Below are 24,796 nucleotides of genomic sequence, written 5' to 3' on the forward strand. Positions count from 1 at the left end.
ATAAAATTACGAAATAGAAGAATAAAAATATATATTTTAAATGTTAAAGGGTAATTAGTGTAAAAAAAAAACATAGGGATATAAAGTAATTACCCCTAAATAAAATTTATAGAATTTATTTGCAAATCTAAAGTTTATATATTTTAATTGAAATGAAAAGTTAATTCAGAATTTTACATAATTAAATTTATAGAATTAATTATAACTAAACTAAACTGTAGCAAAATAGATAAAATATTTAAAAAAATCATACATTAATAAATCATTATGTTTCATAATATCAAAATTATTTTTTAATTTTATCATATTTCTATTTTATTTTTTCTATTATGTCTTTTTTTTCAAATGAAATTAATTTTTTAATAGATTTGAACGAACAATGTAATTTCCAAATAATTTGAAATTTTTTTATTTTAACTATACTAGTGACTATTGATAGTAACAGATGGAACCAATAGATGGGGCATTCTTTTTTTTCTAACCCAAAAGACGAGCAATATTGAGTCTTTGTACAGGAAAGACATGCCAACTTTTTCAATGTTCATTCTTGTCCATCATTTTCTCTTACAAAAACAAATAATGAGAAGGTTCAATAATTTAAGAAGAGAGTTGCGGTTTGTTTGTGTTATAAATGTCCAAAACATAAAATGATAATTTATTGAATGCGCAGTTAAATCAAACTAAATCTTTAAAACTAGTACCTTTTTTCAGGGAAAATAAAAATTAGAGTATTTGGTTTGAGGTGTTCTAATTTAGGATTTTTTTTTTTTGTTTATTTGTTTATTATTCATTATAACATTTTTTTTTATATTTAATATTTAGCTTATTGAATTTTAGACTTGGAAAGTTTAGGACTGCACAGATATTCCATAAAGACTTGGAAATCTGGCAGTCATCTAGCAACTGCATGGAAATGTATTTGTCTTCCGGCAGGATAATATATCATATATAGCTAACATGTGTTTACATGGCGTTGTAAAATTTGCAGTGAAGCAAAGGAAAAAATAACCATTATGGCCACATCTATCTTGAAAAATAAAGCCCTGTTCCTTATTTCTCTTGTCCTGTTTATTCTGTTACATTCAGCGTTTAACATTGCTTCTGATTCTGCCGAACAAGCAAATTCTCTTCTGAAATGGGCCGCAACTCTTCATAACCAAAAATACTCCAACCGATCTCCATGGCCTCTCCTTCCTGAAAATTCCACCAATCCCAATGCAAAAACAAGCCCATGCACTTGGCTTGGACTTTCTTGCAACCGTGGAGGAAGTGTTGTTAGAATAAACCTTACTACTTCTGGTTTAAATGGTACGCTCCATGAACTGTCTTTCTCAGCTTTTCCTGATCTTGAATTTCTTGACCTCAGCTGTAACTCCCTCTCTAGCACAATCCCACTTGAAATCACTCAGCTGCCCAAACTCATTTTTCTTGATTTGTCCTCTAATCAGCTGTCTGGCGTTATTCCACCAGACATTGGCCTCTTAACAAATCTTAACACCTTACGCCTTAGTGCTAATCGTTTGGATGGCTCAATCCCTTCTTCTGTGGGTAATTTGACTGAGTTGGCATGGTTGCATCTCTATGACAATCGATTTTCTGGTTCCATTCCTTCAGAAATGGGAAACTTGAAAAACTTAGTTGAACTTTTCATGGATACGAACCTTCTTACAGGTTCCATCCCTTCTACATTTGGGAGCTTGACAAAGCTAGTTCAGTTGTTTCTTTACAACAATCAACTTTCTGGTCATATTCCTCAAGAACTCGGAGACTTAAAGTCTCTAACCAGCCTAAGCCTTTTCGGAAACAATCTTTCTGGCCCGATTCCAGCATCACTAAGCGGTCTAACAAGTCTTACCATTCTTCATCTCTATCAAAATCAACTCTCTGGCACCATTCCTGAGTTAGGAAACTTGAACTCTCTTTCTAATTTAGAGCTGAGTGAGAATAAACTTACTGGCTCTATTCCTGCTTCATTAGGTAATCTGAGCCGGTTAGAATTATTATTTCTCAAAAACAACCAACTCTCAGGTCCAATTCCTGAACAAATAGCAAACCTATCAAAGCTGTCTCTACTTCAACTACAAAGCAACCAGTTGACAGGTTATTTGCCCCAAAACATCTGTCAAAGCAAAGTGCTTCAGAATTTTAGTGTCAATGACAACCGTCTCGAAGGTCCGATTCCCAAAAGCATGAGAGATTGCAAAAGCCTTGTCAGACTCCACCTAGAAGGAAACCAATTCATTGGAAATATATCTGAAGATTTCGGTGTCTATCCATACCTTCAATTTGTTGATATAAGATACAATAAATTCCACGGGGAAATATCATCTAAATGGGGAATGTGTCCTCATTTGAGCACTCTATTGATTTCAGGAAACAATATTAGTGGTATCATACCACCAGAGATTGGAAATGCAGCTCGGCTACAAGGGCTTGATTTCTCCTCCAATCAACTAGTTGGTAGGATTCCTAAGGAGTTGGGAAAGTTGACTTCTTTGTTGCGAGTGAATTTAGAAGACAATCAGCTGTCTGATGGTGTACCTTTAGAATTCGGATCATTGACTGATCTTGAGTCTCTGGACCTGTCCGCCAATAGATTCAATCAATCAATTCCAGGAAACATTGAAAACTTAGTTAAACTAAACTATCTAAATTTGAGCAATAATCAGTTTAGCCAAGAAATTCCAATCCAGTTGGGGAAGTTAGTTCACTTGTCTAAGCTGGACTTGAGTCAGAACTTTCTCATAGGAGAGATACCATCAGAATTGAGCGGCATGCAAAGCCTGGAGGTGTTAAATCTCTCTCGCAATAATCTCTCTGGTTTTATACCAGGCGATTTAAAGGAAATGCACGGCTTGTCGTCAATCGACATATCGTACAACAAATTGGAAGGTCCCGTTCCTGACAATAAAGCATTTCAGAATTCTTCAATAGAAGCATTTCAAGGGAACAAAGGATTGTGTGGACATGTTCAAGGACTGCAACCTTGCAAACCTTCTTCGACAGAGCAAGGCAGCTCAATAAAATTCCATAAAAGGTTGTTTCTTGTCATTTCCCTTCCTCTTTTTGGAGCTTTCTTGATTCTCTCCTTCCTCGGAGTTCTTTTCTTTCAATCAAAGAGGTCAAAGGAAGCTCTTGAAGCAGAAAAAAGCAGCCAAGAGAGCGAGGAAATACTTTTAATAACAAGTTTTGATGGTAAAAGTATGCATGATGAGATCATAGAAGCTACCGATAGTTTAAATGATATATACTGCATTGGAAAGGGAGGATGCGGCAGCGTGTACAAAGCCAAATTGTCATCAGGAAGCACAGTGGCCGTAAAGAAACTTCACCAGTCTCATGATGCTTGGAAGCCATACCAAAAGGAGTTCTGGAGCGAGATAAGGGCATTAACTGAAATAAAGCATAGAAACATTGTAAAATTTTATGGTTTCTGTTCATATTCAGCGTACTCATTTTTGGTCTATGAGTGCATCGAAAAAGGGAGCTTGGCCACAATTTTGCGCGACAATGAAGCAGCTAAAGAATTGGAATGGTTTAAGAGGGCAAGCATAATCAAAGGTGTTGCTAATGCCCTATCATATATGCATCATGATTGCTCACCACCGATTGTTCATCGAGATATATCAAGCAAAAACATATTGCTAGATTCTGAGAACGAAGCCCGTGTATCTGATTTCGGAATTGCTAGAATTCTGAATCTTGATTCATCCCATCGTACTGCCCTGGCAGGCACATTCGGATATATGGCTCCAGGTAATTAATGCTAATTAGACTAGCAGCTCAATAGCCGAATATCAATTCAACAAAGAGTTGAAGTACTTGCCTAAGAATAATATTTAATTTGTTCATTCTTGTTTTTGTATGTGGCAGAGCTAGCTTACAGCATAGTCGTGACAGAGAAATGCGATGTATACAGCTTTGGGGTGCTAGCATTAGAAGTGATCAATGGAAAGCATCCAGGAGAAATCATATCTTCTATCTCCTCTTCCTCCTCAACCAGGAAGATGCTACTGGAAAATATTGTAGACCTGAGGCTTCCATTTCCTTCACCAGAAGTTCAAGTTGAATTGGTAAACATATTGAACCTTGCATTTACATGCCTGAACTCCAATCCACAAGTTCGACCGACCATGGAAATGATTTGTCATATGTTATAAGCTAAATAATAAGTGTTAGTTGTAGTTGAGTTTGCTCTGCTTGTATACATTGGAGTTTCATGTTAGGTTCAACTAAGCTCCATCTTTTCAGTAATCATTTTTGGATGTGTCATTGCTTTAGGATTGTTAACACATTTAATATTTCTGGTATTCTAAACACAAAAGATTATAATTGAAAAAATAAATTATATATGTTAAGCCCTAAGAAAAGTACAGACTTGTAATAAAAGAATTATATTTTAAATTACTGCTAGCTGGAATTTACATGTAATGCATATAATGTGCAGTCCATAATTGAATGAACCATACCTACAAGCTATCAATCACAAAGGCCAATCCACCCGTATTTTGTCACTTTAAATGATTAAAGTGATCATTTACTTTAGCTTTTCCAATTCACTTCACTAATGGTACAACTTAATTTAGTTTTATATAATAATTCTCTAAGCATATAAGAGCCTATACCGGTATCAAATAAAATCTAATTTAGCCCTTAAACTTATTGTTTCAGCTCAATTTTGCCCTTATTTGACCTTTTTACTCTCATTATACTAAAACTTAGCATTTCTAACTCATTTAAACCCATTTTTAGAGAAAGAAAAAAGGCGTCCATAAAAATCTTTAAGAGCCATTACGTGAATTAACAAAAGAAATAAATAAAGCAATAAAGTAATATGATTATTTCAGTTAAATAATTTCTTATTCATAACCATAATTTTTTTTTCTTTTTATGTATTTACTTATCTAACTAATATTTCTTATTCAAACCACTCACAACAAAATTAATTAACTAACTAATCTAATATATAACTATAAAAGCTTACGAATGGACATGTTTAATAAAATTATGAATACAATGAATATTTCAGAGTTTTTTTTAATCAATTACTATGGTTAGAGTGTTTGCACGTTTTTATATTAAAAAAGAATTATTTACACATTTAATTGTTGACTCTCCACTCCATTCCCTGTGTTACCCATCTTTCCTCTTTAATAATAACAACAAAGCAACCAACCGATTATAACTCTTTTTTAGTATACTTCAGATCTTCTATTTATCTGTTTTTTAGAAATTTAATAGTTATTTAACGACATCGAGTGATTTATTTACCCATCACCAAGCAAATTCAAGTATGCTTGTCTAATACCAAAAGCCAGGCCATAAAAGTTGAAGCCAATTGCAACCCTCCACATCAGTAAATGGGCCGACCTTCCCTAACGTGGCAGCTTATTATTGGTCTGAGACAAAAACAATAACTCTGTCAGCAATTATTGTTTTCGCCGTCCGATGTGCAATTGCCACGAATAGAAAATCGTACGCAATGGGTAGGAAGACGAAAGTGGGGCCCACTGGTCAATATACAATAATAATATGAGGTGGCCCCCACCTTGCATTTTGTAAATTAATAATAATAATCACGTTTTCGAGTCTGCATCTGTATTCTACGGACAGAAGGATCGCGTTACATTACATATATAGTCATCTTAGTAGATCGCTTGAGACACACAAAGAAAGAAAGAAAGAAAGAAAGAAAAACAATGTCGACTCTTACAATTCCTCAGCCACTTCCTCCTGTGTCCGACGACTGCGAGCAGCTTCGAAAGGCCTTCTCAGGTTCTCTCTCTATTCTTACATTACTCTTTTTCTTGCTTCTCTTTTTTATTTAAAGAAAAAAAAATTGGTCCTGTCATATGCTGCTAATCAGATCTTTGTTTTTATTCTTTTGATTTGATGTGGATGATCGGCTATTTATGTTGATCTTCGAGTTCGTTGATGATGCTAATATCTTTTGATCTGTATTCCTTGAAGAATGATGATTGTATAAGTTTAACTCTGAAATGTGTGTTTATGGATTTAATCGAACTCTAGATCTTTACCAACCAAGCTTATAGTTAATTGTTAAGATTGCTGCGATTAATTTTTTAGAAGCCCTTTTGAAAATTAAAGTCAAAGAACATGAAATCATTTAATTTCATCGGCAAACTCTGTGTGATGATATAAATGCGTCATTTAAATTTCATATTGCGTTCTGTCTGAGTAATTTAATTGAGCGATAAATCATGCAGGTTGGGGTACAAATGAGGGGCTGATCATATCCATACTGGGTCACAGGAATGCTGCTCAAAGAAAGCTGATCCGACAGACATATGCTGAGACCTATGGAGAAGATCTCCTCAAGGCATTGGACAAGGAGCTTTCTAATGATTTTGAGGTCTTACTTTTGATGCGCTTTTCTGTTTTAGCTTTAATGTTTCTGCAAGAGCATTTTTAGTCAACGGAAAGAGTGTTTCTTTTTTGGTATTCTGATTGTAATCTAGCTGACTGTTTATTCTGTTCCTGAATTTTTTTACGATAGAGAGTTGTGATGCTTTGGATACTTGATCCTCACGAACGTGATGCATTCTTAGCTAATGAGGCAACAAAGAGATGGACTTCAAACAATCAAGTCCTAATGGAGATTGCATGCACAAGGTCTTCAAATGAGCTGCTTCATATTAGGCAAGCTTATCATGCTCGTTATAAGAAGTCCCTTGAAGAGGATGTTGCCCATCACACAACTGGAGATTTCCGCAAGGTAAAGCTTTGAGGCTTGATATTGAATTTCAATGTAACCGTTTTTATCTGTTGCTATGGTTGTTAATGTGGGGTCGCACTTTTGCTTTCTAGCTTTTGTTTCCTCTCGTGTGTTCATACCGATACGAGGGAGATGAGGTTAACTTGACCCTAGCAAAGACCGAGGCTAAATTACTCCATGAGAAGATCTCAAACAAGGCTTACAGTGATGAAGATCTTATCAGGATTTTAGCCACTAGGAGCAAAGCACAGATCAATGCTACTCTTAATCACTACAAAAATGAATTTGGCAATGATATCAACAAGGTATGCGAGAACTTAATTTCATTACTTTGTCAGCTTAGTGAAATACTTTAGAGATTTAAATCATAATTATCCCCACCCAGTGCATACTCTCACCATTCGGTAACGGGGAATTTCGGCTTCTGGGGAACTAATTCTTCTATTTTATTATCTTTTAATTGATTTAACTATTGATATGCTTGAATTAATATTCGTGTTTGAAGGACTTGAAAACAGACCCCAAGGATGAATTCCTCGCATTGCTGAGGGCCACAGTGAAGTGCTTGACACGTTCAGAGAAATACTTTGAGAAGCTCCTTCGTCTGGCTATCAACAGAAGAGGAACAGATGAAGGAGCTTTGACTCGAATTATCGCGACAAGAGCAGAGGTAGATATGAAGATTATAAAGGATGTATTCCAGCAAAGAAACACTGTCCCTCTGGACCGCGCCATTGCCAAGGATACCCATGGAGACTATGAGAAGATGCTCCTGGCACTAGTGGGACACGAGGAGTGAGCTGCTGTTCTGTTTGAATTGTCATATATTTATGAAGATGCTTCCTGCCTCATGTTGTTATCCTCTCGTTAATTTGTGTGTTTTATGTTCAGACCTTGTGGCTTTGTTATCTGGCCATTAAAACGTCACTTATCATGGCTTAATAAAATATACAACTATGTTTGCTATGTTTAAAGAATCTCTTCATCACTGGTAATCGAAACTGAAGTGATAAGTAACCTAAAACGAAGCCATGGAATGTAGAAGAAAAATGACTTATATTTCTCTTCTAAAATTTACTCCACCTCTACTTTCTTTTCATCAATTGGCTAGAAAGAAATTGAGGGATATACTTTTCTTCTAAATGCTGCTACTAAGCAATCATCAAATGGACCAGAAAGGTATCTGTGCATTTCAACTCCAAAAAAAACAAGGAGATACGAATAAAGATATCCTGGGATCCCATATTACAAAACTTGGAGCAGATACTTAAGGTTCTGAGCAATGCAAAATATAATACATCTCAAGTCTAGATTGAACAAGACAACAACAAGACAACAGAATAATACAAGTTCATAAACAAGTGGAAGGAAATGCTTCATTTCTACACTTCAGACTCACGGAGACCATCCACATTTGCAAAAATTTTAACCAGGATATCAGCTGCGAATTCCAATGACAATCTACATCTACTGCCCCCCTGCTTGATAGACTATTTGTTAGTAGCAGCGAACAAGGTTGTAAATCTGATAGAACAACAACACTTCTTACCACAGAAAAGTATTACATCATTTCTTCAAGAGATTCCTAGAGAAAATCCTCTTACTGTATGGGTTGGTGCGTAAAATCACATGGGGTCGGACTGCAGCAACCAGTGAAGCACGAAGAGGACCCTGCTTTCAGGAAGAGATTCAGGAGGGAAAAGAAAGATTATATGTAACAAAAATATCAGAGTACCATTTATATTATTAAGAACTAAGCAATAGTAGTTTCCAGACCTTAGTGACTGCTAGGGCAGACTGAATAACATAGTTGGCAAATGGATCTTGCAGTAACTGTTCAAAGCGTGATACTGAGATCAATTCATGAACTATTTGTTCTCGGCTCTCTTCCAAATGCTTAAGGCACTTTTCAACCACATGGCTGCTAAATTTCTGCATGGATAGGTGTACATAGTGCCTCCTGAATTGAGAAAGCAAATTGACTGCAGCAGATGGGTTCTTTAGCTCTACAATATATTGAACAACGTAATTTCTGTGACATGAAAAGAAACAAGGTTCAGATAGCTAAACAAAGTTGTGTTGATGATAAAAAATGAAAGAGAATATTAAAAACAAAAGCACATTCAAAAGAAAATATTTCTAAAACTAAATTGTTGCTCAGCTAGAGGAATTAAGAAGTATAAAAAGAAAAGTGAATTACAAATTATAAGCCAATGACATCAAAAAAACCAAGTTATAGTCATCAGTAGAGTATGTATGTTCAAAGCTTCCATCATTGTCTTATAATTACAGTTTAGAAAAGTTTGGCTGGCTAAAATTGTAGATAACTGATAAGAGAAGAGAAATAAATGGTTACAGAAACAACTGAGAAGCACCAACACAAATGGGACAAATCAATAGAAAAAGGAAATAATCAACCAAAGGATAGAAACAAAAATTATCAACCGAAGAATAGGAAGCAACCACCAAGAAAATCATATGTTTCAAAATACTTTTGAGCCTCGACCCTGTTTAAGAAAATGAAAAAATTAGTTGAGACATCGAAAACGTGCTAGTCCTAGAGTAAGAATAAGAAGGGCAAATGAAAGAGCAAAAGAAGAGTTCCTAAAATAGATATTCGTTTAACCACAGGAGAACAATAGTTGAAGTTGTTTGAAACTCTAAAAAAACTAAAAAAGCTTCAGAACTTGGCCAACATATCAAACTAATCTTGTTCCAAGACAGAAAGAAAAGTAACAATTTCATGTGTAACAAAGAGGGGAAAACAACCATCTTGAAATACACTACTTTGAACTACATATTCTAGTTGATGTGCATATAAAAATAAATAAATAATACAACTAAAAACATTTATCATGATTTACCCAAAAGGATCTTGAGCAAGGAGAAGAGCGTTTTTGGAAATTTCTGTTATTAATTTCTCTCTATGTTTCCCAGTGGAATGTGTAATACATCGTTGCATTACACAGCATCCATGTCGATGAGTTGCAATCTGAACAGAGAACTTCGCAGCAGCATCAAATATAAACTGCAGACCATAGACAATAATAACAAAGACAAAGTCAAATCAACAAATATCTGCTAGAGAACTTTGTAAAGCACAGTCAATATAGGAGTCAACACCTCATTTATGGATCATGGAAGGATGTTTTAAATTTGGAAGGTATTTTGTAATTTCTGCCCCGTTTACATGTAAAACAGGTTACCTGTTGTCACATGTTGCTCGCCATAGTGATGCCTGCTGCTGCTGTTATCATTTGTTAGTTTATAGATTTGCTAACTGAATTGTTATTACGCCTCCAGTGACGGTAGTAAATTTAAGACAGTACTTTATTAAACCTCACTAACACTAAAGTTATTTCATCCTTTGCATTTCCTTCAGGATATTCATATATGTTTAGTACATTAACAAATTGATATATCAGGTTAATATGCAATTCTTTTTGTTGGCCTGAAGTTGTGAGAAACATTAGATGACTGTAGACCTTTATAGAAACGCCTGAGAATTTTCAAGTGTGGTAAAATTTTCAGCCAGCCAACATTGAGCACAGTCAACAATATATCTACTCATGTATACTTGTAGCTGAAACAGCAACCCAGATTAAAGCTAAGACTTCATTTCTTCTGTTGCATGAGTGTCTATCTGGTAGAGTTTTATCTTCCAATTTTGAAAGATTCATTTGGCTATTGCATCTTAAATCCACAAACACCAAAAGAGATACAAGAAGCGAAGGCAAAATAGATATTCTACAGATACCATATAAGAATTCAAGCACTTGTTAGGAGGTTAGCTCATAAAAGCATAATTTTTGTTGCTTGCCACTTAGGACTAATCACAGATTTTTCAGCTTCGCTGATTGTTCCAGAGCATGCCAATTGTAAGAACATGAGGTCAAAAGAAATGTCTTAAATTCTTAAGAAAAAATATTGATCTTAGTTCATGTGTAACATTAAAAGCTTTCAGCCTTAGAAATATGTATATTCTCAAATTCAACTAGCATCCGGGGGAAGCTGAAGACTTCAGAAACATAATTAGAAGTTAACAAGACACCCTTCATAACAACATAAATTCAAATATAATTCAAGAGCCTCATTTAACAAAAGAAAAGGTAGGAAAGTTGTACCTTATTGTCGTCATTGTGCAGGCATTGCAAGCAACGCTGAATCACATGATTTCCATTTTGGTCCTTGACAAGATCAAGAAAACCAGGTCTCAGTGCCATAACTACAAATGAAATCTGCTGCCTGGTTTTGAGAGTCTCGATCAACTTCTGTACCGCGCGTGTGCTGGTATCAAAGTACGAGAAATTTATTCAAGAACAATAAAAGTTTATTGCCAAAACAATTACAAGGGCAACAATAAGCATAAAGAAACTACCCATATGTGTTCAAGCAAATCCTAAGAAGCTGTCCTGGTTCTTCAGTCACCATGAAAACAATCTGCAATCTTTGTTCTTCATTGCACACGTCCAAGAACTTCTGAATGACATAATTTCCAAATGGCTTCAACATAAGTTCAACAACATGATCAATAATCTCATTAAATATTATTTGAATATCTTGGCTTGTTCCCTCGTCAAAAATCCTTTGCAACCACCTGCAACCATTCTGATCCTGTGCCATTAAGTATATTTTACCCTGGACCTCACTCAAGGAATTGATACTTGGAACCTCTGGCAATGGACTATAACTGCTTATCCTCGGATCATTTTCCCAACTTTCTCCATTGAGGATACAGTTATCTAGTCTAATGCTTTTTCCACGAAAGTTTTGAAATGGAATCTCATTTAAGGAATTCATATTGTCCCTACTAAGTGGTTCACATTCTTTGTTGCTAACATGATTCAAAACTTTTCCTTGTATGATATAACTATCCTCGCAGCTAAAGGCTTCCATAGCCTCTGTACCTTTCATAGACATAAGAGAATGCTCATTGTTTTTTATAGCTCTCATCATTTCTTTTAGCATCAAACTTCTATACACTGGATCACTGACATTCATATCCAATTTGTGGTGCAGAGACTGAAAAGCACCCATTGAATCAATAACACCCCTGCCTCCATTAGAATCCAATTTATAATGCTGTGGAAAAACAGAAGAATCATTTAAGCAAGTCCCAGTAAAATATGAGTTCTGTGATTGAATGCCTCTATCACTCCAATTTCCTCTTTGCTCCAATAGATAATCACTTTGGTTATTATACCAACAAGAACCAGAATATAAATCATTAGTCCTAGTCTGATTATGAGCAACAAGAGGAGACCCCATCGGAACAAAAGCATCCTTTTCAAATCCACCACTAAATGTATGGTTTCCATCATCATAAACTCCATGAGGAGAGGACTGAAAACCTTCAATATCAAAAGCCCCCTTGTTGTTAGAACCCCCATATGAGCCACCGTGTTTCTTAACATTGTATCCTAAGTGCCCGTCCAAAGAGAGATCATTAAAGCCACCAAACCCAAACTCCTTCATTTCAGTACTACCACTATTATGCTCTTCTTTAATACTCAATCCACAGAAACTCTGGGACAAGCCCATTTCATCAACTAATCTAGCATTCATCTTATAAGAGGCATCAGGTGATTTAGAATCAAAACAGAATCCATTCATATAATAGGAACCATTATCAGGTGAAGCCAGCCCATTTGGGAATATTAAGCTTGAAGAGGAAGAAGAAGAACACTCTGATGGAGATTGAAGAGAAACTCTGCTCACAGGAGAAGAACCACTACTCAAAAGAAACTTTTGTTGTTGTTGTCGTTGTTGTTGTTGTTGTTGAAGATTAAAATAAGGCACATTTGAGACATCATGAAAAAAGTCTCCGTCATCATGCTTCTTCATAAGAATATTAATCCTGTCATCTCTCTCAGTAGTAGCAAATAGTGAACCATCCTCTGGCAAACAACAAAACCCATTTGAAAATGAACCGCTCAAAGAAGAAGGCTTTTGTCGTTGTTGATGAGAAGGACCAAAATATTGCACATTTGGGACCTCATTAAACACTTCACCTTCTCCTCTTTTCATCTTCTCTACAATCCATTTATCTCTCTCAGCTAGTTTCCCCATCATCAAACTAAAATACTTTAGATAATACAGTGTTATATATAAAAATATATATACCAATCAGTGTACACAGATTTTGAAGAAAATAACCAGAACCCTTTTCGAAAACCCCAAAACCCACGTCAGAAATCAATATTGAGAAACGAAAAACGACATAAAAAATTTTTTCACTTTAACACAGCGATGATGGTGGTATAAAACAGAAATGAAGGTACCATTTGTTTAATCGTTCTGGAATTTGGGGTGTTATTGTTGTTGTTGTTGTTGTTGTTGTTGAGAGCGAGAGTGAGGGATTGGAATATTGTTTGTAGGTGAAGAGAGGATTTGATTTGTTTTTATTTTTGGAGTGAGGCGGTGGAGTGAGGCCGTACGGTCTGTTACTGAGACTGTTCACGCTCGAGCCATTGCAATGAAGAAGTTGAGTCGGCACTTTATACACACTCTCTATAAAAAAGACAAAGCCAAATCAGAGAGAGAGAGAGAGAGAGAGAGAGAGAGAGCCCCAGTCTCTTTAAAATATGTATATATATAATTGGTTATTAAATATATTTTTTATTTAAATTAATTAGTGATGATTTTGATGATTATTTTTACTTAAAACTTTGTTAGTCTATTCAGTTATTAGAATCTTTAAGTTGAACAGAATTGCTTGATTTTCTCTCATTGATTTTGACTTGTTCACAATTTGCCTTACCTTAGAAGTTGTCTTTCTATATATGTAATATCTTATTCGTGAAAAATTTAAACGAAAAAGAATAGGAAAATAAAAAAGAAATAATTTTGTAATTGTAGACTGTGCCTATCTGATTCTGATGTACACAGAACCAATGGAATGTCTTGCAATTGCTATGATTTTGATCAGATTCGAATTTAAGGTTTCAATTATAAAATATTTATGAATACAAATGAACAAAATAGCGACAACAGAGCATATGTTTCTTGTAGCCCAAGCTAGAGCCAGGATAACTTTCTGTTTTGTCATATTATAGCCGAGTCAGATGAGAGATATTTGAGCCCTTTTTCACTCGACGGATTTCTTTTTTTAATATCTTATCGCCCTTTCCGTTATATATATATATATATATATATATATATATATATATATATATATATATATATATATATATATATATTTTTTTTTTTTCTCTTTTTCAATTTGTGATGCCTTTTTTAATTGGCGAACTTGGAATCCTTCCTGCCTTGCTATGTAACCAAAAGTCGCATAGGAGAGATGGAATTGGCTACGAATTTGACAAGTCGTGCGCAGCTATTTGGCCCAGATTGAAAGAGCTGCAGTTGCTAATATCAATTTTTTGTTTTTGGAGTTTCTGAAGGAACAACCGCCACTCGGAGTCCATAGCTCAATTGCTCTCAGAACCAGAGACTAGACGCTGCCCCACACCACACACCAACCCCCTTGCCACGTTACCTTCACAACATTCTCTCATTACAACATTTCCAAATAAATCACCATGGCACCGGACCAAAACCGCAATTCTGTTACGATAACTCGTAACTATAAACTCAAATCTATAGTATGTTTTCGACTACATTCTGCCGTAATGCATTAATATAATTGTACAAGCAATGCGAAAATCAGGGAACTTGCTTCTTAAATGCAACAACAGCTGAGAAACACCAAAAGCATATTAATATCACAAGCAAAGCAGCCGATGCGTCTCTTCTAACTGAGTGCAAATATGCTAAAACTGAATCTTGAGCAAAACACAGGGCTAGCTTATGCAAGCAGCACAGCCAACAAACAGCATTCAAAAAAGCAATGTACTGACACCAATGACACAAAAATGCCCAATGTATTTTGCTAAAACAAACACTGAAAAGCACAAGAATATAGACATACAATCCAATTAGAATAGTCCAAAGTGCTGGATGACATGTTAAGGCCTAAACATAATTCCCGAAACCCATAATACCAGGTCAAATAATATAATAACAAATCCCCACTAGGAATAAAATAAAACCAGACACAGTGATAAGATAACAGAGTTAGACCTAGTAAGTTAAACCAAGGCAATGCTGCTCTCGCCACCTGGGGGCTTGCGTACACCACCTAGGTAGTCTCGATGCTCAGCCTTCCCATCAGCAAATATGTCATTGCCACTTATCTCTCGTAATTTTGCTACACTAAGAGATTTCTCGGCCGACGATGGAGGAACATCGCCCTTGAATATGTCATTTCCTGAAAGCTCGTTGAATTTTTTATCATAAATTTTCTTTGCTGTCTTCATCACCGGTTCACCAGTAGACAACTGACCTCCAGCAGGCTGATAATTTTTTAAGCAAATTAAAATTTTCAAGGCCATTTTAGAATTAAAAATACAACAATAGCCAACACATGATTCAGAAGAAAAAGCAGGCAGTTCTATTTAAGAAAATTATAAGCTTCTGCAGGTAGTCAGCAATAAGAGGGTAATTGATACTTGAGTAAAAGAAAGCCCAATGAATGCCTTCCTAAAATAAACCTGTAAACTAATTATATTCTATGAAACAAATTCCATAAAAAAATGCGCACTTGTTTATTGCATCATCCTTTAAACTAGCTTTTTTTATTCTTAGATTATAGCATCTTCTATCTGCTAACTATATTATATTTTAAGGGAAAAGGAAGCCCAGTTGTTCACAGAATCACCCTGTCTAGAAGTTGTAAGCTTAGGGTCTCATTACGTGCTAACCAATGGATAACCCATGAAGCATCAGCAAGCAAATGAATTTTTGCTATGAGAATGAGAACCACCACAACCTGTCCCAACTAGTGGATAAGAAGAATTAACCTCTTTTTGCAGGATTCTTATTTTGGATGAAGGTTGAGGGAGATGATGCAAAATGGTATGTTTATACACACACATAAACTCACACTAGAAAAATTGACAGATGTGCATACATCATGTGGAGCAGGTTCTCCCAATTCAATGCTTTCTTTCAATGCCAAAGCACGCACAGTTGTCGGCCGCGGCAAAATTTCTGGAGGGGGTGCAAAGATGTCATGTCCGCTGAGCTCCTTGCACTTGGCATCAGAAAGCTGCTTCTTCAACTTGGCTTCTCGTTCTGCCTCACTTTCTAATGTCCCACTTAGTTCTCGTTGCTTTGCCACCTCAGGCAAAGTAGTAGGTTTTTTGGGAGAAACACTCTCTTCTTCTGCAAATGAAATATGACTGATTCCTGCAAGTGCTTGCTGGAAAATTCCAAGAATATAATTTTAGAAAAATCATTTTACTTGATATAAACAATTATTCAACAAGCTTAATCATGTTAATATCACACTTAGTTCTCGTTGCTTTGCTGGAAAATTCCAAACATGTGATTTCAGAATAATCAGTTACTTCATATACACAGTTATTCTAATGTCCCACTTAGTTCTCGTTGCTTTGCCACCTCAGGCAAAGTAGTAGGTCTTTTGGGAGAAACACTCTCTTCACCTATAGCTATATAAGAAATTCAAATCTGAAACAACTCATCAGTTACCTGGTACATGCGTAATCCTGTTCTGCTATTTGGTGTGGCATTGGCACCACCGGATTCGGATGGGTCGTTCTCTCCATTGGCTACAAAAATACCACTACCAGTCATCTCCTTCATTTTGTACCCTGAACAAGGTTTCCTGATAATGCAAAGTTAACATTGATATGAACAAGAGGCCTCGAGAAAACTAGTATTTTCTGAATCATATGAAGCCAATAAGCTAACAGCATATCCGTGGGTATTCGGTAAAAGTAGAATATTTGAATTCAGAAACCTGGTGCTTGAAAAGCAAGATATATCAAACCTTGATCATCAAGAAGGTGCAAAATGGTATAACTAAGTTACCATAATAAATTTAATCAATCCATTTGAACAATATGAGTTTTCTGGTAGACTTGCTTTTTTAACCAGTTTCTTGCCTTTTTCTGTACTGAAAAGACAACAGCGAAAGGCAAAATTGATATAGGTTACCAACAAAGCCTTAGTTTCACCTTATTTGAGATTTTGCATCTTACTTTTCTTTTTTTTCTTTTGAACAAAGAGGCAAACGTATTAATACACACAAAAAATGCATTTTAACAATCCAACAGAATTAAATGGATCCATCCTGTTTTACATACTCTTTAGAAAGGGAGGGGTGAATAAGGACAATGCTGAAATCATTTAGCTCATAGTTCTCAAGGATGAATAAAAATATGAACCAGAATTATGTTCTACAAACTTATCAGATGGTGAAAAATGCTTTATGTAGTGTCAAACAAACTAGTAGGATCACATTCATATATGGTTGAAAGGCACCCTAAAAAGTTTTGCGCCTTAAAAAGGCTATAGGCACAAGTAATATAAAAAGTAGAAGTTTAGGAAAAAGGAAATATAGTTTTGCAATCATAAGCCAAATTTTGAACGGTTAAGTCACCTGCTCCAAAACTGATGATACAAAACCAAGAGTTTTCAAACTTAGTGCAAAAAAACTTAAGTATTATGTCAAGGAAATTCGTTTTAAATGAAAATTAATCAATTATCCCTTGTTTGGAAAGTCCAAAAATGCACGAATTCAATTTAATTGGATTCTATATAGTCAATTCTCATGTATGAAAACCTCATAGTTGCTAGAATCCAATTTTTCAAACTTCAAAAATAAAAAATTTGAAGAAAAAAAAATGCCTAGACATTTTAAAGAAATGAAGTTCATGCAAATTTGACAGGACTTGGATTAAATTCTTGGAAAGGATTTATTCCAAACAATGCCTTGCAAAATAAAGCAGCTATAAACCTCAAATTTTTAACATGAACTAAACTTCATTTTTCCTTAATCACTATGTTCTGTAATTGAATTTTTAAATTTCTCAAGGATTTCGCCAAATGTATAAGAGCCAACGTGAGATCCAAACAGATTTTTCAATTTTAAAACAAAAGAGTCAGGAGAAAAGACTAAATAAGTGAAATCAAAACAAAAGAAAAGAAAAATGAATTAACAATAAATGTCCGTGTGTAAGAAGATCCATTGAATGAAAAAGAATGAAGCTAAAAAGTATCTGCAGAACTGAAGATTTTTGTTTCTGAACTCAAAGTAAGTAAAGTAAAAGAGAAAAAGATCTGAAAACTGTAATAAATGAAAAAAGAAAAAACGTGAAGAAACGATAGAGACAAAAATTGTAATAATAAGAGTGAAAAGAAAAACCGCCATAAGAAAACAAAATCAGTTACCTTGTCAGCTTGTAATCGCATTTATTACCACAAACAAACGCACACCAAAAGAAGAAAAAAAATAAAAATAAAAATAAAAATAGCAGAAGCACAGATCTTACCTTTTATTTAAGTTCTCAGCTTCCTCATCTGTAACTTGACCTCCAAACACTACCTTACTGATCCCATCCGAAGGCTAAAGATTAAAAATTAACCAAACTAATCAGCTACTAATTAAGAAAGCTAAGATTGAGCAATTCAAAAGGAAGGCGAAACCAAACCTGGTGAGAACGAGCGGCGGAGCGAGGAGCGGACCCGACAGCGGGGGAATCAGCCGGCGGAATCTCAGACCACGTGAGTAGATCTGCTGTTGAAGTGTGTGGTTTCCTCACCGGAGTGGTCCTCTCCATAATTATACTTAATATTATAACTAATATATCCCTCTAATCAAGGAAAATGCAATTTAGTTCGAAAGTAAATTATTATAAACAGAAGAATTAAGAAGCTAAGAACACATAGAAAGAGAGATTAACAAGTGTAGTAGAAGTGAGTTAGCTTTCTTTGTGTTTCTCAGCTCAGGGACAGAGAGATAGGAAATGACCAGGATATCCTTGCAACAAGGCAGAGTCCTGATCTAGAAGTTTCTGTTTTTATAGCTGAGAAGGGGATGATTTCGGGAGAGAGAAAGTGTATGTTTGTATATGAGTAGTGGCTACTTCTTCACTTTCTCTTTGGTTGCTCTGTTTTAAAAGCAAAGAAAAGAAATGGAAAATGAGATGTTTATATATTAATAATAAATAGAAGAATATATTTTTACCCGCTTATACAGGGGTTTGTTTGGTTTTTCATTTTTTCCTCTCTCTTCCAGCTCTACTGTTATTTCTGAATTTGAATCTCGTACCGCCCAGCCCACTCTTCTTTTCGTTGCCTGGCATGTGCATGCGCTTGAGTTTAATTACTGGCAGGTGTCGGTTTTCTTTCGGAAGTATTGACCTGCTTAGCCGGTATTAAATTATACATGTTTATGAAAATATCCCTGGGGATTTTAAGTTGATAAAATCCAAATGCAGTAAAGAGATTTTATTATTAGTATTGCTCACTTTTAAAAAGAAGTTAAAAATAGATAATCTATTTTTGGTTTAAGGCATTCATTCTGATGAGAGAAAAATGCCATCACCCAATTGAAGTCTTTTCTTTTTTCTCTGATAAGTTTGGGTTTTTAATTTTCAAACTTTAAACCCATGAGATTTGAATTGAGGAAAAATTTTGAGATTCTATTTGCACAAGCAAATCATATCTTTCTTGATTTATTTATAAAGCAATAATATTACTTTATATATCAAAATCTAAATTCTTTAAATAAAGTGAAAAACAATCAGTTTAATTTGTATCGCAAAGTCGTATGCATTTTGGGAATTGTTTGTTTGATGTATCCAACGTTTTGGTGAAATGTGTGACATTTATGTTACTAGGCACATACGTTTACTAATCTGGGCAAATTATAATATAACTACCAGAAGAAGGGAGGTGGATATTGAGAAGATAAGGCATCTTAAGATCCTGAATAAATATTGTCTGATTTCATTATAGAGAGGGCAAGCATTTGTCATTTATGTGAACATGGAAATTGGTTGCTGGTGGTGGTGACCATGTTAGGAATCGGCAGCTTTTATATTCTTTCCCAATGCACCTCTTTTTTGTTGGTTTTTTTTTAAAAGAAAAAAAAAATAATTTTAAAATCAGGCTAAAACAAAAAGATTGAGCCCAACTGCCAATTCATGATCATATTTGAAGAAGAAGAGTGTAGCATTTTTATACCAAGAAATGCATCATTTTTTCACTTTCTTCCACACCACACTCCCATGTGACCAAATCAACCTTTGATGCTATCCCTATCCACCGCTAGAAAACTCAAATCATTTTTGTGGGGGCAAATGCCAAGCTTTCACGTGCGGCGAACTAGGCAAAGGCAATATTCCAATCCAATTGCGTGAGTAAATGGCCACTTACTACTTTATTCATTTATTTATTTTGCTCTTATGGTATGCTATGGTCATTGATCACATTAATCTCAAATTAACTTCTACTTTTCTCTTTTTCTTCTTCTTATCTCTTCCCTTACCTTTCCTCTTTAGGAAAAATTTATTGTAAGCAATAAAAAGTGCTCTAATAGAAAGGGAAGTTTCTCTTTCAGCAAGAAATGTGCACTAAAAGAAAGGGGCTCTTAGGCTGTTACTTTCACAATTGAGATGAACAACTATCATCAAACGTCTAAATATATTATATTAAATTACTTTTATAATTTAATCAAATTTTTATAATATAAATAAATATACTTATCAACTGATTTAGTTTTGAGGTTACAGAATTATTTATTTTATAAAATAATAATAATAATGCGGTGTGCATAATATTATAATCAGATAAATTCATTAAGATTACAAGCTCATGTGCAGCTTTTGCCAATTATGTTTTTATAGAGATTGGAAGTTTGTAATATTACGATGGGCAGTTTCGTCATTTGAAGTGTGAATTTGCTCGTTATTATTGTGTATCTTCTACTGTAGTTGACGTAATGATAAAGGTTTCCGTTGGGTTAGATAATAATAATAATAATAAATAAATAAATAAAATCAAAGATCCCTCCAATGGAGCCAAAGTTGCATCCAGCAACCCAATACGGGAATTTCAAAATTTAAATAATTGTAATTTCGTTTAATTGCAAAAAGGTCCTTTGAAATTAGAGGAACTACAAACAGGTGACAATTATTTCTTAAAAGATTTATTAATATCCAAATGGGAAAGAATGAAAGTGTTCAGCCTCTGGACCATGTGCCCAACTGAACTTCTTTTTCTTTTTCTTCGTGGAACCTTTCATTTCAGTCCAGTCAGTCTTTATTTTGTTAATAAAAGAAAATTGTTCCATGCTTGCTTTGCTGAGTTCTATTATGGCTAGGTTGGAATCTGCAAACTACAAAATCAAGAAGCCAGACAAAATCTGATTCTTATGCTCTTAGGTATAAGTGTGACGGGCTTTATGCTTATAAAAGATAACGGAGGTAGAAATTCAGTGCGGTTATTACATGTTCGGATTTTCATTTAAAATTTTCCTATCTTATAATTTTATTGAACAATTAAAATTTACAGTAACAATTCAATAATATATAGATAAAATAGTAAGATTTTCTTATAGTTTAACAAATGTCTCTAGTTCGAGCATTAGATATGTAACTGTATGAAAATTCTTATATTTTATCACTCATATGAGGATTATGTTTGACAAATTGTAGATTAACTTTAGATATATATATAAATTCACAATATAATCAAAATGCACTCTTATTTTTGTAATGAATAAAAGTTTTATAATTTTCTATAGAAAAGAGAAAAAAAAAGCTCTAATTATGCATCACCTAAACAGTTATACTCCTTAAGAAATATATTCAAATAAAGAAAAAACTCCAAGTCTTCTGCTTTTATTATTTATGACTTTCATCCTTGCACTTTTTAATGATAATATGGAATTCTACGAGTTAATTATTCTGTTAATATTAAAATTTTGCCACTTATATGCAAACCGTGTTAATTATATATATATATATATATTTATACCACACACATTATTTATATTTTCATCGATAATATCTATTTGAGATTCTAGTGAATTTTTTATTAATGTGGTACCTGACAATTTACCTAAGCATGATATTATTTAATACATCACCCAATAGGCATAGCCAAAAAAATAAGTCCTACCAATAAATGGTAGATTTTAGACTTATTTACTAGTGGTAGGATCCACTTTACTGATATGCTTAAAAAAAATTACTGAAATTTAATAGGCATTATTGACTGAGATAGAAATAATAAACACAGTGCTAAGAAAATAAGTTGAAAAATTAATATCATTCGAATATTAAGTATTATGACAATAATACTTATGAGCAATGGAGCATTACTCGAGTTCTACTTTTATTTTTTTTTTTAGTTAACATTTAACCATTTTCTAATAGAAGTTAAATGTATACACCAATCCCACTATTAATGAAAATAAACATTACTCTTCGAGGTTTTCTTGTACTTTTATGAAGACTTAACAGTTAAAATAAAAAAAAATAAAAAAAAAATCTAGGATTGAGTCATGTACGTACGTTTCAGATGGACTCTGAAAGATTTTAATGTTAACAAAAATATATAAAAGAAAAAGTGCAAAGAATGTGAGGGGCCAAATATGTAATTTTCCTTCAAATAATAAACTAAACCATAAGCATAGATGGCTGGGCAGCAATCTACCGTTTGCAATGAAATGGAATGAGTAGGGTGGAATTCGGTTAGTGAGAGAGAAGTATGGTTTCATCATTACCAATCTAGACGAGGCTGTAGATTGCAGAAACCAACACTTAAATTTACAAAAAGGAAGAATAGTAGAACGGAGTGTTGGAAAATCATAATTATGTTATGTCCCCCACATTGCTATGCAAACCTAACTTGGAGCACACCCAACAGCACACAATTGGATTGGAGATTCCTCAAACCATGTCTTTGAGTCTCTTTAAGGTTTTACTGCTCTTTGGATCTATGCTATGCTATGCTGCCCCATTTTATTTATTCATTGGACACACACTTTTATACATGTATTTGCTATAACTATACCATTGCCTTTTAAACCCGACGCCAATAAATTTAATCATTTGAGACATTATAATAAAGAGAGCTCAAAATTATAACGTTTTCCAGTTCCAGAGTGGTGTTAGTTTAATAAGTATTTGCATACATCGAGATAAATACGTATGATGGAAATTCTAATTGTAAATAAAATTAAAAGACAAATCTTCAAAGATTAGAGTTTACATATCATATTATACGCTTATAAAATAAAAATCACTCAATTCTGCAGTTAGAATTTCACTAAATAGCTCAATATATGATAATGAAAGCTTTATAAATCAAATTCCATGAATTCAAAATCAATTTCTAGTAGCTAAAAATATTAGTATATAGCATTGCCAGGGTTTCATAATCTATATATATATATCGTGAGTCTTGGGATTATTTTAAATAAATTAAATAATTGGATTATTAATATTAATAATTATAAATTATAAAATTAAAACCAACGATGTTAGAAATAAATTTTTTTAAGAGTATCTTTTGATTATATCAAATATGCCTATTAATATTTAACACATCAACACCTATAATTCTCTTAAAAAATATACAAACCATTAAAATTACAATAAGTGGCGAAATACATAGTAATTAATGTAAAAATATTTTATTTAATTAATTCAAATTACTTTTCTAATTATATCTAAATATATAAATTAAATTTATTATGTAATCATATTAAGGTCTTTTTAAAAAAACAAAACAAAAACACATAATTATTACTAGTTAAATGGCAGTATAAGTTGAAGAGATAGTGTCATTTGACTAAACATCAATGTCATCAACTAACATCAATGTGTTGGGCTTATAAAAAAATTTTCAAATTGGGTGTATGCGAAGCCTAAAAGCTGTGTGTCGGCAGGGAAACTAAAGATGACATTAAAAATGATTTAATAGCTTTATTTCATACGGGTAAACTTGCCAATCAATCCAGTTTTCCTCTGAATAAAGCAACACCATCCACAAAAAGAAAACATTATTTTTTCCCCCTGTGTTGTGTTATTGGCTTCCTCCACCCAATCATAGTAACACTGTATTTAAGGATTTCAGTCTCAACAATTGAATTGAGTATATAATTAATTTTACGTGATGAATTATTAAGCTGGATTTTGCTTAGGAAGTTCAAATTGGACCCTTTTCCGTCATACAATAAGCAACTGCTCAGATTCATTGGTGGTGATAGTCCATTGCCAAAAAGCTACTTGGTAGTAATAATTTAATATTTTCTTAACCACCCATCAATACCGTTGATTGAAGATTTATTATTAGTTAATTTAAAATATACACGCTGTCAATTTTATAAAATAAATATTTTAAATTTGAAATTTAAATAAAATTATACGATAAAAAAATAAATCAATAAAGAAATGACTATAATTATATTTTTGCATCGCTACTCAAACGGCCGGTTTGACGGTACATTTTCTTTTAAGTGTTTGTTTTTTAGAACCAGCAAATGTTGGGTTTATAGAAAGTGAAAAAGATGAACGTATTAATATATAGAGGGAAGTTAAAAGGTTGTTCTTGTTAAGGATATATTGTTAGGAGAATGATAGTGACGGGAAGAGGCCGAGATTACTAATTCTGCTGCAGAGGTTTTGCATTGCAGCAATAGTGCCCACCTAACATAATGCATCAATAAAGAGATGAAGACTGCAGACTGCTTTAAAAGAAACGAAAGCCAACAAAAATATATATGTATTTGATTGTGTAAAGAAAGGAATTATGTTGACACGAATTGGGGTTGGAATTGGACCGGAGTCTGTCATTGAAGCAATCGAATTTAATTAATGGAGTGGATGGATAATGTTAAATTTCCAAAAGTGAGGGAAACAAACAAACTACCCTGTTTGGCCGAATCCTTCCTAACCTGAAAAATACTTAGAATAGGAGCAGACCGTTTAAAAGGAAAAATAAAATAAAAAAAGCAACGCCCACCGTGGGGCTCGAACCCACGACCACAAGGTTAAGAGCCTTGCGCTCTACCAACTGAGCTAGACGGGCTATTTGTAGTGTTTAGGACTTATAATACTAATATATTTACTATTTTTGTTTAAGCAAAGCAATTTCGTGGATGATGGGAAAAGTCTTGTAAGTACCCCTAGTTGAGTGGCCATTCAAGAAGAAATATACTGCTAATTATGTTTCTCCTACAATGGT

The 24,796-nt window shown here is 33.9% G+C and overlaps 4 protein-coding genes and 1 non-coding gene across 11 annotated transcripts; 2 read left to right on the top strand and 3 right to left on the bottom strand.

Annotated features, from left to right (window-relative positions):
- Positions 1–387: 387 nt before the first annotated feature.
- On the top strand, positions 388–4,248 carry LOC112533942 (MDIS1-interacting receptor like kinase 2-like). Its single transcript, XM_025156415.2, has 2 exons — positions 388–3,756; positions 3,874–4,248. Exons 1-2 carry the CDS (start codon positions 1,014–1,016, stop codon positions 4,158–4,160), a joined length of 3,030 nt encoding a protein of 1,009 aa, XP_025012183.2. The 5' UTR covers positions 388–1,013; the 3' UTR covers positions 4,161–4,248.
- Positions 4,249–5,616: 1,368 nt separating this feature from the next.
- On the top strand, positions 5,617–7,710 carry LOC8263061 (annexin Gh1). The gene is made up of 5 exons (XM_002513864.4): positions 5,617–5,775; positions 6,228–6,373; positions 6,518–6,736; positions 6,829–7,041; positions 7,242–7,710. The coding sequence occupies exons 1-5, from the start codon at positions 5,700–5,702 to the stop codon at positions 7,533–7,535; spliced, it is 948 nt and encodes a 315-aa protein (XP_002513910.1). The 5' UTR covers positions 5,617–5,699; the 3' UTR covers positions 7,536–7,710.
- Positions 7,711–7,903: 193 nt separating this feature from the next.
- LOC8268440 (putative pumilio homolog 7, chloroplastic) lies at positions 7,904–13,313 on the bottom strand. Of its 2 annotated transcripts, XM_015716124.2 has the most exons (6): positions 11,115–13,313; positions 10,861–11,023; positions 9,601–9,764; positions 8,513–8,768; positions 8,286–8,407; positions 7,904–8,214 (listed from the first exon to the last, which is right to left on the bottom strand). In XM_015716124.2, exons 1-5 carry the CDS (start codon positions 12,806–12,808, stop codon positions 8,303–8,305), a joined length of 2,382 nt encoding a protein of 793 aa, XP_015571610.2. In that variant the 5' UTR covers positions 12,809–13,313; the 3' UTR covers positions 7,904–8,214; positions 8,286–8,302. The 2 variants fall into 2 exon arrangements, with proteins under 2 accessions (XP_015571610.2, XP_015571609.2); XM_015716123.2 differs by having other exon boundaries at positions 7,904–8,407.
- A 1,284-nt stretch (positions 13,314–14,597) lies between these two features.
- Positions 14,598–18,811, bottom strand: LOC107260861. Of its 6 annotated transcripts, none has more exons than XM_048370728.1 (6): positions 18,570–18,810; positions 18,250–18,411; positions 18,091–18,164; positions 16,286–16,421; positions 15,678–15,995; positions 14,598–15,072 (listed from the first exon to the last, which is right to left on the bottom strand). In XM_048370728.1, exons 2-6 carry the CDS (start codon positions 18,376–18,378, stop codon positions 14,824–14,826), a joined length of 906 nt encoding a protein of 301 aa, XP_048226685.1. In that variant the 5' UTR covers positions 18,379–18,411; positions 18,570–18,810; the 3' UTR covers positions 14,598–14,823. The 6 variants fall into 6 exon arrangements, with proteins under 6 accessions (XP_048226685.1, XP_015571554.1, XP_015571556.1 ...); XM_015716068.3 differs by having other exon boundaries at positions 14,598–15,087; XM_015716070.3 differs by having other exon boundaries at positions 14,598–15,087; positions 15,705–15,995; positions 18,570–18,800.
- A 5,756-nt stretch (positions 18,812–24,567) lies between these two features.
- Positions 24,568–24,640, bottom strand: TRNAK-CUU. The gene has a single exon. It is a non-coding gene; the product is annotated as a tRNA-Lys (tRNA).
- Positions 24,641–24,796: the final 156 nt, after the last annotated feature.

This window comes from Ricinus communis, chromosome 2 (genome assembly GCF_019578655.1).
Source record: "Ricinus communis isolate WT05 ecotype wild-type chromosome 2, ASM1957865v1, whole genome shotgun sequence".
Classification (NCBI taxonomy): Eukaryota; Viridiplantae; Streptophyta; class Magnoliopsida; order Malpighiales; family Euphorbiaceae; genus Ricinus; species Ricinus communis.

Excerpts from the sequence above, each read along its gene's own strand:
- LOC112533942 (XM_025156415.2), top strand. The coding sequence starts at position 1,014 with ATGGCCACATCTATCTTGAAAAATAAAGCCCTGTTCCTTATTTCTCTT. Across the intron at positions 3,757-3,873 it reads ATTCGGATATATGGCTCCAG|AGCTAGCTTACAGCATAGTC; the intron begins GTAATTAATGCT and ends TGTATGTGGCAG.
- LOC8268440 (XM_015716124.2), bottom strand. The coding sequence starts at position 12,808 with ATGATGGGGAAACTAGCTGAGAGAGATAAATGGATTGTAGAGAAGATG. Across the intron at positions 9,765-10,860 it reads TGCACAATGACGACAATAAG|TTTATATTTGATGCTGCTGC; the intron begins GTACAACTTTCC and ends TATGGTCTGCAG. Across the intron at positions 8,408-8,512 it reads CTGCCCTAGCAGTCACTAAG|GGTCCTCTTCGTGCTTCACT; the intron begins GTCTGGAAACTA and ends TCCTGAAAGCAG.
- LOC8263061 (XM_002513864.4), top strand. The coding sequence starts at position 5,700 with ATGTCGACTCTTACAATTCCTCAGCCACTTCCTCCTGTGTCCGACGAC. Across the intron at positions 6,737-6,828 it reads CAACTGGAGATTTCCGCAAG|CTTTTGTTTCCTCTCGTGTG; the intron begins GTAAAGCTTTGA and ends TTTGCTTTCTAG. Across the intron at positions 7,042-7,241 it reads TTGGCAATGATATCAACAAG|GACTTGAAAACAGACCCCAA; the intron begins GTATGCGAGAAC and ends TCGTGTTTGAAG.
- LOC107260861 (XM_048370727.1), bottom strand. The coding sequence starts at position 18,378 with ATGGAGAGGACCACTCCGGTGAGGAAACCACACACTTCAACAGCAGAT. Across the intron at positions 18,165-18,249 it reads CCGCCGCTCGTTCTCACCAG|CCTTCGGATGGGATCAGTAA; the intron begins GTTTGGTTTCGC and ends TTTAATCTTTAG. Across the intron at positions 15,996-16,285 it reads CAGGATTACGCATGTACCAG|CAAGCACTTGCAGGAATCAG; the intron begins GTAACTGATGAG and ends GGAATTTTCCAG.